Here is a 13,294-nt window from a genome sequence, read left to right on the forward strand (position 1 = left end):
GAGGTCTGGCGAGATAAAGACTAAGGACGCTAGAGTCGGCCGTCGGGAGGCCAACGGGAGGTCTGGAGGGAGCGTTCCAGAGTCTGGTTGGAGGAGGGAAAGAGAACTCAGGAAATAAAAGCAGAAGCCATAGTCCACTCTCTAAACAAACTTTCATGAGAAGAGAGAGAAGGAAAAAAAAACAAATCAGGTGTATGTAGGGAGGCTGTGGGATCCAGAGAATAATCTTTTGTTTTTGTTAGGAGAGAAACTTGAAGGTGTTTCTCTGCTGAGGCCTGGAGAAGAGTTGGGAGATTGAGGAGCATGTGGAGCGGACAGCGGATGGTCAAGGGCGGGTCTCTGCGGAGGGGTGGGCCTGGGTCCAGCAGACGCCGGCAGGAGGAGGGAGGGACACTTTTTACGCAGAAAGTGGAGGCCATGGGAAGCGTAGGCATCCAGCTAACGTCCCACGGGCATTTCTGACCGTGACAAGCGCGCTGTCAGCTGCACGTGGTGGAATACTCGACTCCAGCCGGCTTCAAAATTAAAGGGAATTTGTAATATAAATATATATGCAGTTGGAAGATCCACAGTTAGGGCTGGCTTCAGGGAATGCCCCGTCAGCGACACCAACGGTGGCATGAAGAATCAGGTCTTTCCCCTCTGCCTTCTGCCTTCCGCGGTGTTAGATTATCCTCGTGTTACACACGGAGACACCCCCCCCACTCCCCCCTGGGGGACTGGGGATCGTGAAGCAGTCCCAGGAAGCCCCCTGAGCCCGGAGAGCACCGCAGACCTCAACGCAAAAGATGCGAGCCTTGGCACACCTGACGGCTTGCCACGTCCTTCCTCCCAGCCGCACCTGGCTGTTGCACCCACGCATTGTCGCCGATGGGTTCGGGGTTTTCTGCATTTGGAGAGTCAGACTGCTGCACAAGGATTTCCAGTTCTTTGTTTTACTGACGGAGTCCTTTCTTCAAATAAGACCTCATGCAAAACCCAATATCAACAAACAGGGACTTTGAAGCAGCCCCGGTGAGAGTGGAGTGGGGGTGGGGGCCGAAGTCCCGCTTGTTCCTCCCTCTCCAAATGCTCTCCTCCCTTGGAGAAGGTCCCCGGCACTTCCAAAGAAACCACCAGGCTCCTCTGACCCAATGCAAAAACCTGGCACTAAAAGGTTCTTGAGAAATCTTTCAGGTGTACCCTCCTTACCCTGAATACTTGGTGTGAAACCCCGGGGTGGCCGCGAGGCTCGCTGAATTGGGTGGTTTCATTGAAACAGTGGTGAAGTTTCTGGGTTGGAAAGTGAAGACGCTGGCCTCACCCCGGAGGGTCTCCCTGCCTCCACTGCCACCTGTCTACATGCCGCCCTCCAAAGAGCAGCCAGGGTGGCCTTTGAGAACAGCTCTCATCAGGTCACCCACCACTTAGAACCCTGCAGTAGCCTCCTGGCGTGTTTAGAATGGAATTTAAATTCCTTACTTTCATCCTCAGAGCTGGCCACACTGGTTGATTTCACCTACCCATCTACTTCCTGCCACAGGGTCTTTGCACAAGCGGTTCCCCTGGCCCCGGATGTTTTCCTGACCCACCTTTATAAAGTTGGCTCCTCCTTGCCATTTAGGTCTCCGTCAAATGTCCCCTTCTCACAGAGGCCTTCTTTGACCATTCACTTCCCTTTACCCCATCAGCCTATTGGGGTTTCTTTTCTTCTTCTTTTTCTTTATTTATTGACTTGATTTTTTTTTTTTTCGAGAACTTTTAGATTTACAGCAAAATCAAGCTGGGAGGTATCGAGATTTCCCGTAAACCCCCTACCCTGACACACGCACAGCCTCCCTCATTAGCACCACCCCCCACCGGAGAGGTGCAGTTGTAACAAGTGATGAACTCACCCTGACACATCCTAATCACCCACAGTCCGTAGCTGACATGAGGGTTCACTCCCAGTGCTGTCCTTCTGTGGGTTTAGACGAATGTGTAATGACATGGGCCCACCATCATCGTCTCATACAGAGGAGTTTGATGCCCTGAAAATCCTCTGTGCTCCATCTATTCATTCCTTCTCCCCCCCCCCCCCCAACCTCTGGCGACCACTGATCTTTTTACCACCTCCATAGCTTTGCCTTTTCCAGAATGTCACCTAGGGACATAGAATCATACTGTATGCAGCCTTCCCATGGCTTCTTTCACTTAGTGATACGCATTTAAGCTTCCTCCGTGTCTTCTCGTGGCTTGATAGCTCATTTCTTTTTAGCGCTGAATAGTACTCCGTCGTGTGGATGCACCACAGTTTATGCATCCGTTCACCTACTGAAGGATGAAGGGCATGTAGGTCGCCTCCATATTCCGGTGATTATGGATGAGACGCCGCAGACGCCCGAGTGTGCGGGTCGGATTGTGTTTTCTTCACTGGACCTACTGCTACCTGATTTGTTTTTGTTCACTGCCGATTTCCTGTCTCCCTCACTGGAAAGAAGGCTCCACCAGAGCAGAGAGACCTTATCTCTCGTCCTTGTGTTATATTCTCTAAAGCAGCACCTGCTGCCAGATCTGGTAAATGAATGAGTGGCCTGCCGACTGCCACCCAACAGTCCCGGCGGGGGGGGGGGGGGGGTGGTTTCTGCTCTCGGGGACGTGGAACTGGCAGCTGAGCCACGTTTCATCCCCGCCAGTCTTTCCTCCCATCATCACAGATGTGTTGTGACCACTGGCACAGCCCCGCCCAGAACGGGGCTGCGGGAACGTGGGGGGCTCCCGGTGATGACAGCTTGTGGGAGCCATGGGCCTCTCAACCGTCTGCCGGGGACAGCTTGTGGTGCCAACCCCAGGGGCTCCCCAGTCTGGGGAAAGAAAGCAAACCAGGATCCAGAAAGAAGGAAAAATTGGAAAGCACACTGATTGTGGGTGGATAATTATTACTAGTAGCCGCTGTTACCAGTAACATCACGTAGGTAACCGGGATGTTTCCTTCATCCTGCGAACTCAAAGCCCGCCCCGGGGCAGCAGCTAACACGTACTGAGCGTCACTCTGGGCCCTGTGCTTTGCCAAGGGCTTTAAGTAGGAATTGTGTATTAAGTCATCCCAGAAGCCCTCTGGAATAGTCCTGTGTGAGTTTTTCAGATGAGAAATACAGAGGTCTGAAGGTTCAGTACTTACTTGCCCGTGACCCCCACCCCCTCAAACTCAAGACAGTCATGCCGCACAGACCATGCTCTCGAACTTGACCAAGAGAGGCTGTCATGTCCAGCAGTCCGCACCAATGGCTGACCATCACCCGACTCCCACACCCTTCCTGGGCCCCGTCTCAGACATTTTGAATCTGAATCTCCCACAAGGCTTGCAAATTTAAAGTTCCGGAAACTTTAAAGCTTCAGTTCAGGGAGGTTACCTAAGTGAAGGAAGCATCCCACATAAGATAACAGAATTTCTAAGGGCATTCAAATTCAAAAAAAAAAAAAACAAACCAGTTTTTTAAATCTGCAGGCCCGATTTGGCCCCTGCCTAGAAGTTTGAGGGTCCAGGAATCTGTGTATTTAAATAGTGCCCAGGAGTTTCTGAGAAGCATCCAGCTCCTTCCCATGTGGGTACATTGTCAGCACAGCACCTGGCCAAATGCTCCTTGGATTCTTTATGAAACAGTGAGCTCAGTACTTCACCAGGCAGAACATTCCATGTTTGGGTAACTCTGTTCCCTCTCTCTTTTCGTCTTTTTTCACACAGGGGTTGCAGGGCAGGGGGAGGATTTCAGAAGTGCAAGCATCGAATTAATCGTCTTCCGCAGCGTATAGTAGTACACCATCAGCCCACACAAGATTTCTCTTGTGGTTTTGTTTTTGTTCTTTTCCTCACTCTCTCCTCCTGCAATAGCCCTCCTTTTCATGTATTTTACATCCTTACGATCCACCTCTAACCTGTTTGATTTGATGTAAAAGGATCTTTCGGACACATTGTATCGATAGTGTGTGTGGGTAGAGTATTTACTTTCATGGATGGTACTGTAGGATGGCTACATTTATCAGATTATTCTTCCTTACATCTCAGAGCAGCAGCTGCCTCTCTGGAACCTTCTCCCCTTCGATTCTAGTTTTTTCCCTCGTGGAGCTAAACGGAAAAATTCCACACCTTCTCCCAGCATTCCAAGACAGTCATCACGGCCCCTCTTCTGCAGCCCCCATCTGCCCTCTCACCAGATATGGGATTTTCCCTATTTCTCCCCAGGATGCTCTGTAGTTAGATGGCATTCTCCACCCACCCCCACACCTGCCCCTGAGTGATGTCATTCTCTACCTACCCCTAATGGGAGAGGAACCTGAGATACTTTGTGACTGGGCCACACAGCAAGATAGCGTAAGAAATAAGATTTGATTAGAAGCATGCACTTACCTGCCTCCAGTTAGATATCCCTGCCCTTGGCCTTTCCTACCTGGTTATCGGGATAGGAAAACTGTAACCCTCGGGGATGTGGGGGTACCTGCAGGCAGGACATCTCCCTCCTCACTCTGCCTTGACTTCTTTGAGTGCAACACTAGAATCCACATGCCCGGACACCAGTTAACACTCCTGTTCCTTAGACATGGGTGGAGAGTCCTTCAGAATGTACGGGAAGGATTACAAGCCGTGTGCCTCTCCTCCAGGCTGAGCGGACCAGGCTCCGGGAGCTGAAGGTGCCTATATGCCCATGTGGAATAACCCACCTCCTCCTCTTCTGCCGTTTATCTTTATGAGCACATTAAAGACACCGAAACTTACGTTTCTTTGTTATCGAGGTAAAATTGGCATATCAGAAAGTGAACCAATTTGTAGTGAACAATTCGGTGGCATTTAGGACATTCACAGCATGCACAGCCATCACCTCAATCGAGTAGTTCTTATTCTACTCCAGTGGAATCCCTTCCTCATCCCGACATTATCATCACCCCGAAAGGAAACCCCATACCCGTTACTTCCCGTTCCCCCTTCCCCTCTGCCTCTGGTAAGCACCAACCTGTGTTCTGTCTGTATGGACTTACCTATTTGGGATCTTCAATATAAATGAGATGATTCTGTATGTGACCTTTTGTGTCTTGCTCCTCTCAGCGAGCATAACCATCTCAGGTTCCCTCCACATTGTAGCAGGTGTCAGCACCTGCCTTCTGTGGCCAAGTGATAGTTCGTGCAATGTAACGTACTGCAATTTTGCTTACGTATTCATCTGTTGATGGACATTTGGGCTGTTTCTACCTTCTGGCTGTTGTGAATGATGCTACTATGAACATGTGCACACAGGGACTTGTTTGAGTACTGGTCTTTAACTCTTTGGGGCATATACCTAGAAGTAGAAATATGGGGTCAGATGATAAATCTCTGTTTACTTTTTTAAAGAAACTACATTTTTAAAATTAATTAATTGATTAATTTTTAAATGTTTTATTTATTTTTGAGAGAGAGAGAGGGCACACAAGCAAGGGAGGGGCGGAGAAAGAGGGGGACAGAGGATCTGAAGCAGGTTCCACACTGAGAGCAGAGCCTGATGCAGGGCTTGAGATCATGAGATCATGATCTGAGCCGAAGTCAGACATTCAACCAACTGAGCCACCCAGGCACCCACATTTATTTATTTTTGATTTAAAATGCTTTTGTTTTGGGGGCGCCTGGGTGGCTTAGTTGGTTGGGTGTCCGACTTTGGCTCAGGTCATGATCTCACAGCTCATGGGTTCAAGCCCCACATCGGGCTCTGTGCTCACAGCTTGGAGCTTGGAGCCTGCTTTGGATTCTGTGTCTCCCTCTCTCTCTGCCTCTCCCCTGCTCACCTTCTGTCTCTCTCTCTCTCAAAAATAAATAAATATTTTTTAAAAAGATGCATTGACTTTATATTAAAATGTTTCTGTTTTTGTTTTTGTTTTGAGAGAGAGAGAGTGTGCATGAGCACATGAGCAGGGGAGGGGCAAGGGCAGGAGGGACAGAGGATCCAGAGCATTTCTTTTTTAAATAACAACTTTACTCTGGAACTTTCCTGCATATGGAGAGATGGGAAATTGGGTGAGGAGTCAGGAGATCTGGGTTCTTTTCCTGGCTTTGCCCCTAACCAGCTGTGTGACCTTGAGCAAATCACTTCCCCTCGCTGGGCTCTTGTTTTCTCATTTGAAAAGTAAGGGGATTTCATAAAGCAAAATGATCTTAAAAGTCTCTTCCTCTTTTAAGATTTTACTGGGAAAAAATGGATTCCAGAGAGAAGAGGGAGAGAGAATTATCAAACAGCTACCAGATTATCTCTAAGAACTTTCTCTACCGTGTTTTAAAATTGTGAGTTAAAGGCACCCCAAATAATTGGGCTTTTTTTTTGTTTCCTGCCAGTGTGTTTCTAGTCAGTGAATAGCTCTGGCTTCTTATGCCCATCAAGATTCCCAGAACAAGGTACCCTTCTCCTGCCCATCACTTCCTGTTGCCGGACAGCTCCTGAACAAAACATGGCAGTCATGAAGCCAAGACGGGAGCCAAACCATCCCCACTGTCCTACGTGAAGGAATGCTGAGCCTCACCCCATGCTGGTTCTCTCAGTACAAGGTGTCAGCCTGATAGCCTGAGTCTGGTCTTTGGAGATGTACGACCCAAGGAGGGGAGTTAGCAGACCCTTCCTTTGTCTGTATAAAGACCATCTTTGGAGGAAGAACCAAAGACGTGCTGTGACGCTGTCCAGCCAGATTTTCCTCCTTCAGAGATTTCTACTCCCCTGACCCTCTTCTAGCTGATTGATCTCTGGCCCAAGTGCAGTGCCTAGGGAGGGAGGGAGTTTTTTCCTCCACTGGAGGGGAGCCTCCACAGTATGCCATCCAGGTCCAAAGCATGTGTTCCCCTGAGCCGCCTGCTGGTTTTCTGGGGAGACCCGAGTTTAAACAACAAAAACAAAACAAAAACATGTGATCTAAGTGGTTTATTTCATTCAGTCAGCCATTTATTTGCTCATTTTTCATCCATCCATCACATATTTTTGAGTGCCTGCCATATTAGATTCTAGGAATAAACAAAATGAGGCACCTTCCCTATGGAGCCTTCCTTTTTTAATAGAGGGTACAGATGAGTGGCTTTTGGAAAGAACACAATGAATACGAAGTGACAAGTGCTTGACAAGGGGGCCACAAATGGTGTTCAGGAGTACAGACGAGGGACACACAAGGCACACCTGGTAAAAATCGTGAGAGGGCAGATTCAAAGCATGTTCTAGACAGAAGCTAATCTGTGTAGAAGTCACAGAGCACGACACATGATGGGACCTAGGAGATGACCAGTACTTGCTGGAACACAGAGGGAGGGTGATGAGAGGGGAGGTTGGAGAGGGGACTCCATTAGGGAGGATTTCACAGTCGGGCATCTGTGAGCTAGTGAGTTGACTGGGGCCTGGCATATTTGTATCCACACTTTAGAAAATGACACCTCTGGTGATGGGTGAAGAATGAGTCAGAGGGGTAAGAGTAGAAGTGGGGAGGGACACCCGGCTGCCTCATTTGGTAGAGCATGCGACTCTTGACCTCGGGGTTATAAGTTTGAGCCCCACGTTGGGTGTAGAGATTACTCAAAAACAAAATCTTAAAAAAAAAGAAAAAAAGAGTGGAGGTGGGGAGACCACTCAGGAAGCTGCTGTGGTCACTGCCATGAACTGATGGTGACCGAAACCAAGGTGGAAGCAGTGGGAAGGAAGTAGATGGGGTCCAGAAACACGTGAGGTTGGGGGCTGCTGCTGGGCCCAGCGTCCAGGACCAGAAACTGCTGAAATCTGAATCAGAATCCTTTAGCCCGCTCCACATCCTGGCACAGGGGAGGGTCCTCATCCCCCCGGGTCTTCAGAAGCATAACCTTGTCTCCCAGGAGCAAGCCCTGGAGCCCTGCTCCTGTGCCCGACAGCCTCAGTCAGGACAGACGGGAGCTGGTGGTGGTGTACAGGTGAGAGAAGCATCCTGGGGGAGCTGCCTCCAGCCATCCTCTTTGACTTGGCCCCCATGGCAGAACAGCAAACTGGACCAAGTTTTAAGATCCCATGTTCTGGAAACTGGCAGTCTTAAATGACTGTATCTCATTCTTTTTTTTTTTTTTTTTTCAAAGTATAGTTAACATACAGTGTTACATTAGTTTCAGATGCACAATATAATGACAACAGTTCTACACATGACTCGGTGCTCATCAACGATAAGTGTACTCTTATCCCCTTTATCTATTTCATTCACCCCCCACCCACCTTCCGTAGCCATTCTTGCTTTTCTCTCTCAGGAGGAGGGGAAAAGGGTTTATCTCTTAAGGACTCCTCCCAGGCCCCTTGGGCAGCCATTTTTAATCCTTCCCCTTGCAGGCCTTAGAATGATTTCTTGTGCTTGAGGATGTGAGCATTGGGCGGTCATAATATCGCTCATTCTACCAACCCCCTGGAAGCCCCTTCTTCTGGGTCATAGTCTCAGCACTGCCATTATCTCTAAAGGGACAACATCAGGGCCACCATACCTTTGTGCACAAAATATCTGCAGAAATTCACTTAAAAAAAAAGTCCAATGAGTAACCAGCTTCCACCTGTCTAACCCCTAACCCTCAGTGCAGCTGCCTTCACTCTGCCCCTGGATCAGAGGACATCAGTGTGATCTTTTCTCTGTGCCCTACCCCAGACTCACTCAAACCCAGGCCCATACAACACATAGGGTTCCTAGAAGCTATGAGATTCGTGTGTTTCTCACTGGCCTAGTGCATGGCATCTTCTAGGTGCTGGACCAGTGGGACAGTGTTTGTTTCCAGGATTATTCCAAGCAGAGTTGCCCTTCCTTCTAGAACAGTGGTTCCCAACCGGGAGTGGTTTTGTCCTCCAGGGGACAGTTGGCAATGTCTAGAGACATTTTCGATTGGAGGCAGGAGTGGGTTCTACTGGCATCTAGTGGATAGAGGCCAGGGATGCTGCGAAACATCCTGCAGTAATACCCAACGCAGTTCCCCACACAGAGAATTGTGGGTCCCACATGTCCATCAGGGTTAAGAAATCCTATTCTAGAACACTGGTCTGTGACCAACAGGACCCTGGAGTCCTTCAGGCCCCGGAGGATTGCTAGAACAGACCACAAGTTCAAGAAAAACTCACTTGGCATTGTATTTCTTTCCACAGCTGAACTCTGTCCGAGAGGCCCAGTTAGAGCTGCTGGAGGCAGCAAGACCCCGCGGGCCGGGGAGCAGGGAGCGGGGCCCAGTACTGAGGATGGCCAGGCAGCAGCAGCCGCCGCCCTGGGTCCACGCAGCCTTCCTGCTCTGCCTCCTCAGCCTCAGCGGGGCCATCGAGATTCCTATGGATCGTGAGTCCTGCCCCATCCTCTTTGATTCTCCTGATTTGGGGCAGAGGAGTTGGGAGGGGATGGGAGGTCGGCGGGGAGTGAAGACCAACTTTGGAAGAGGCTGGGGAGAGGGGAAATGATTCTGGATGCAGAGCTGGGTTTCCCTGCAAAGAATTGACGGAAGCAGATCCGCGTTTGGGAATGTGAGTGAATTGCGCGGCACGATCTCTGAGGACTGTGGCTGAGCTGATGCTGGGGCTGCCTGGAGCCTGCCGAGCAGGGCTGGAGGTGGCAGATTTGAAAGTCAGTGTGGCACTCAGGAGTTCTTCCCTCCACTCTCCTCCCTCCGATCTCTGCAGTCTTGACTTGCCCATCAAAGTGGAGTTTCCAAGGACCAAGTGCAATGGATAGTTCTCATTTGCCTTCCTAATATCTGAGCTGGATCCTAGGCCCTCGCGGCTGGACTAATCAGGATGGATGGCCTGGGGAGGGTTGGGAAGGGAATTATTTCGCAGAAGGCTGGGGCTAAATGAAACATTAAAGTAGAGCTCCATTTCAATGCCAGGGTCCAAAACCCAGGCGCTGATTCCCTCTGTTTGTTTTTGCCTCGCCCGTGGCGAAGTTGGAAAGTAAAATCTGTATCATTCTGTTTCCCACGGTGGGGGCATTATTTGGCCATCAGAATCATAAAATAAGGGGTTTGGGATGCCGACAGCCATGTCTCTTGCGGCCGTATCTGTTGCTACGTTCGTAAGTGGCTCAGTGACTGGCAGCCATGCTCCATGGCCCTGCATTTAGCTGCGTACCCCCCTTTGCCGCCATTCTGACACCTCCACCGGAATGTCTTGGCATTCCAGTGCTCTGATGTGGGCATACCACCTCTGTCCCCTGTGTCCTGCTTCCAGAAATAGATGGGATCCACATGATGCCGATGCTGACTTGGGCTCTGTCCAGGTGACAGATGTCTAGGGAGGGCTGGGAGAGGGATACAGGCTCCAAGAAGTGCCCACTGAGCTCTCCAAAGCCAGACCCTGGGGCCGGGAGTCAGCATAGCTTGGAGAAGAATTACACATACTTCAGCGCCCCCCTCCCCACTCAACCCTACAAATAATAACTGCCCAGAGGAGTGGCCACTTCTGGGTAAGAGAAGGCCAGCAGAAACTATAAGGACCCAGAAGCAAGACGGGCAAGGCCCTGTTGCCTTCCCAATAGCCCCAAGTGCATGTATGTGTGTGTGCATGCACGTGTGTGTGTGCGTGTGTGTGTGTTCACTGAATGGGGGGGGGGGGTCATGACATGAACTGTTCCCGTGGAGACCATCTCCACTGATAGCTCAAGAAAGAGTCTCTCATTAACAATCCCAGGCAGACAGTCTAATAAGGAGCACGATAAGGCCAAGTCCCTGGAGAGCAGAGGGATACAGAGGAAATTGGGTTATCAAAGAAGTGGTGAAGGCTCATTTCCCTTCTGCTGCTTCTCCTCACTCATTCGCTTGCCACTTTGATCCCTGGGGCTAGTGGGTGAGGGGTTCCTTCAAGAAGAACTTATAAATAGACGGCTTTGACATCTTTGTTAGGAATCTGGATTTCTAAAGCTCTACCAGAGCCATGGGCAGGTGAGCTAGCAGTCAGTCTCTCCAGAGTACCGCGTGTGGGGCAAAGAGCCACAAGTGCCCTGACCTCCCCCACCACCATCTCCCCACCTCAGTGTCCGTGAGGAGGGCCTCGAGTGTCCCCTACTTCCGGAAATGCATTGAAGGAAACATAGACCTTTCCTTGCTCTGGGTCACACAGCAAATGGGTGATGGATTCATGAATAGATCCCAGGTCTCTTTAAGATGTACAACTTGATGACCAGGTTGGCACTCGGTATGTCCCACCCCTCCCTCTGCTAATCCCACCTTCTTTTAGTTCTTGGAACTCACCAGAGTAGCAGCTGCCACATGTCTGGCTGAAAGCTAAGTGCTTTAGAAGCATCTCCCCTCTCATCTTTCGCTGACAGGTTAGAAAACCGAGGTGCAGAGAAATAAAGCTGTTCTCTCCAGCTCATAAGTGGCAGGGCCAGCACATGACTACAGCACCTCTCTGAATGAGGAGGTGAGGTCTTTTGTGACACCAGGCCTGGTGCCCCGGGCCGCCGCACAACAGGAAACTCACGATGCCTGCCCGAAGCATGCCTCCTATGCCCTATACCTCCCTGCCGGCTGCAGGCTCAGTGGCCCTGGTGACATGTCCAGAATAAGCCTACAGAAGATGAATGCAAGACAAGAGAAGGCCAGCCCTTCAGAGGGGACCCAGTTGCCCAGGGAAGAGGTCCTCTTCAGCCAGGTTTTCCCCTCTTGCTGGGCCCAGCATAACAGGTGCCCCCCAAGTTACCTGAGCCCACCCTTCCTTCTTCACCCTAGGCCGTGGCCCGGTGGGAGGGGCTGGGGAAAGACCGTACGTTCTTACTCCTCTCCCCCCAGAGTCATTGAGGTATTTATTGACATACAACATATGTAAGTTTAAGGTGTACAACTTGATGATTTGCTACACGTATACATTACGCAATGATGACCCCATGGGTTAGTTTACACGTCCATAATTACCTTTTGTGTGTATGGGGTGGCAACTTTGAAGATCTGCTCTCTCAACAACTCTCAGGTGTATGATATAGTTCTGTTAACTACAGTTGCAGGCCGTACGTTAGGTCCCCAGAACATACCCATCTTAGAGCTGGAACTTTGTATGCCTTGACCAGCATCTCCCCACTTTCCCGCCCCCCTCCCAGCCCTTGGCAACCACCATTCTACTTTATTTCTTTGAGTGTGAAGTTTTTAGATTCTACATAGAGTGAGAACATACCGGATCTTTCTCTGACTTAATTTCACTCAGCGTAAGGTCCTCAGGGCCTATCCGTGTTGTCACAAAAGGTAAGAGAGAGATGCCTACACCCCACGTTCACTGCAGCGTTATTCATAAGAGCCCAGATGTGGGAGAAGTGAAGGCCAGGCACTCTTCTGGGAGAGGCTGCGGGGGCTCTGGCTAGAGGCTGCCCTGTCAGGGGTGCCCTTCTGCTCGCTTGCCCCTTCAGGGGGCATTATCTGTGCCTTGAGGACCGGGGCACTGCTTCTGCTCTGGGGAGTTTGGGCCCAGCAGGCTTCCTGGAATAGCCCCCGGCGGCTACACAATCCCTCATTGAAGCCCCGGCCTCCAGCTCCCGCCGCTGTGCCAACAGAGTCACACGCACCCGCCTCACCCCCCTCACCAGCCCCAAGGAGAACAGCGTGACCTTTGAAGAAAGCAAAGGGTCGCCTCATCAACAAGAGTGGGTTTGCCAAAAAGTGAGTCTGCTGGCAGCTCGCCCCTCTGTCCCCCTCTCCACGTCAAGGGACTGGGCATTTTTCTCCTAGGAGCCCACAGAGGAGACGGCGGGGTGGGAGGAACATTTCTTCCTCACTGTCATCCCAAATAGTGCTGCAGGACGACCTCAATACACACACACACACACACACACACACACACACCCTTCAGGGATGGGTTGGGTGCCAGGGACTGTAAATACCAGCCAGGGAAAGAGAAGAAGTGCATGGATAAAGGAACCTTGCAGACGGGGCAGGCACCTGCCTTACCCCCTGCAGAGCTCATTGGAAGACTTTTCCTCCCCCTTGGAAGGCAGAAGAGCAAACTCATTTTCCACTTGACATCACCAGCAAGTTCTATAGATGGAGAGAAGGGCAGGTGGTGTAACAGAGGGTTTGGGGGGGGGGGGGTTGTCACAGGACTAAGTAGGCTGCCCTTGTCCCCAGGCACGCGGTCCTCACGGTCATCTCCCTATGGTGGCTTGTCCTCTGGTTTGGTTGTGTCTCTGTAATAAATTCCTTGGTGGCACAATGGCGGTTGCAGATGTCATTACCTCCTTAGGGAATTAGACTCTCAAGAGGCCCCTGGCCTGATTTCAGTGTGGGGCTGGGGACAGCATCCAGCCAGCTCTGAGGGTCTCCACTCCCCCCAAGACCTCCCTCCTTACTCTCCTTTGTCCAGAATGTCAAGGA

The 13,294-nt window shown here is 50.7% G+C and overlaps 1 protein-coding gene across 5 annotated transcripts in view; it reads left to right on the forward strand.

The window, feature by feature from the left end:
• The first annotated feature begins 9,188 nt into the window (after positions 1-9,188).
• The window catches only part of NFASC (neurofascin), a 69,386-nt gene continuing 65,280 nt past the window's right edge, over positions 9,189-13,294 (forward strand). For all 5 annotated transcript variants that reach the window (XM_042976048.1, XM_015539444.2, XM_015539446.2 and 2 more), the window contains exon 1: positions 9,189-9,282. In XM_042976048.1, the coding sequence (XP_042831982.1) occupies positions 9,189-9,282 (94 nt within the window). The remainder of the gene's footprint in view (positions 9,283-13,294) is intronic.

The sequence above is a fragment of the Panthera tigris genome, chromosome F3, assembly GCF_018350195.1.
Source record: "Panthera tigris isolate Pti1 chromosome F3, P.tigris_Pti1_mat1.1, whole genome shotgun sequence".
NCBI classification, from domain to species: Eukaryota; Metazoa; Chordata; class Mammalia; order Carnivora; family Felidae; genus Panthera; species Panthera tigris.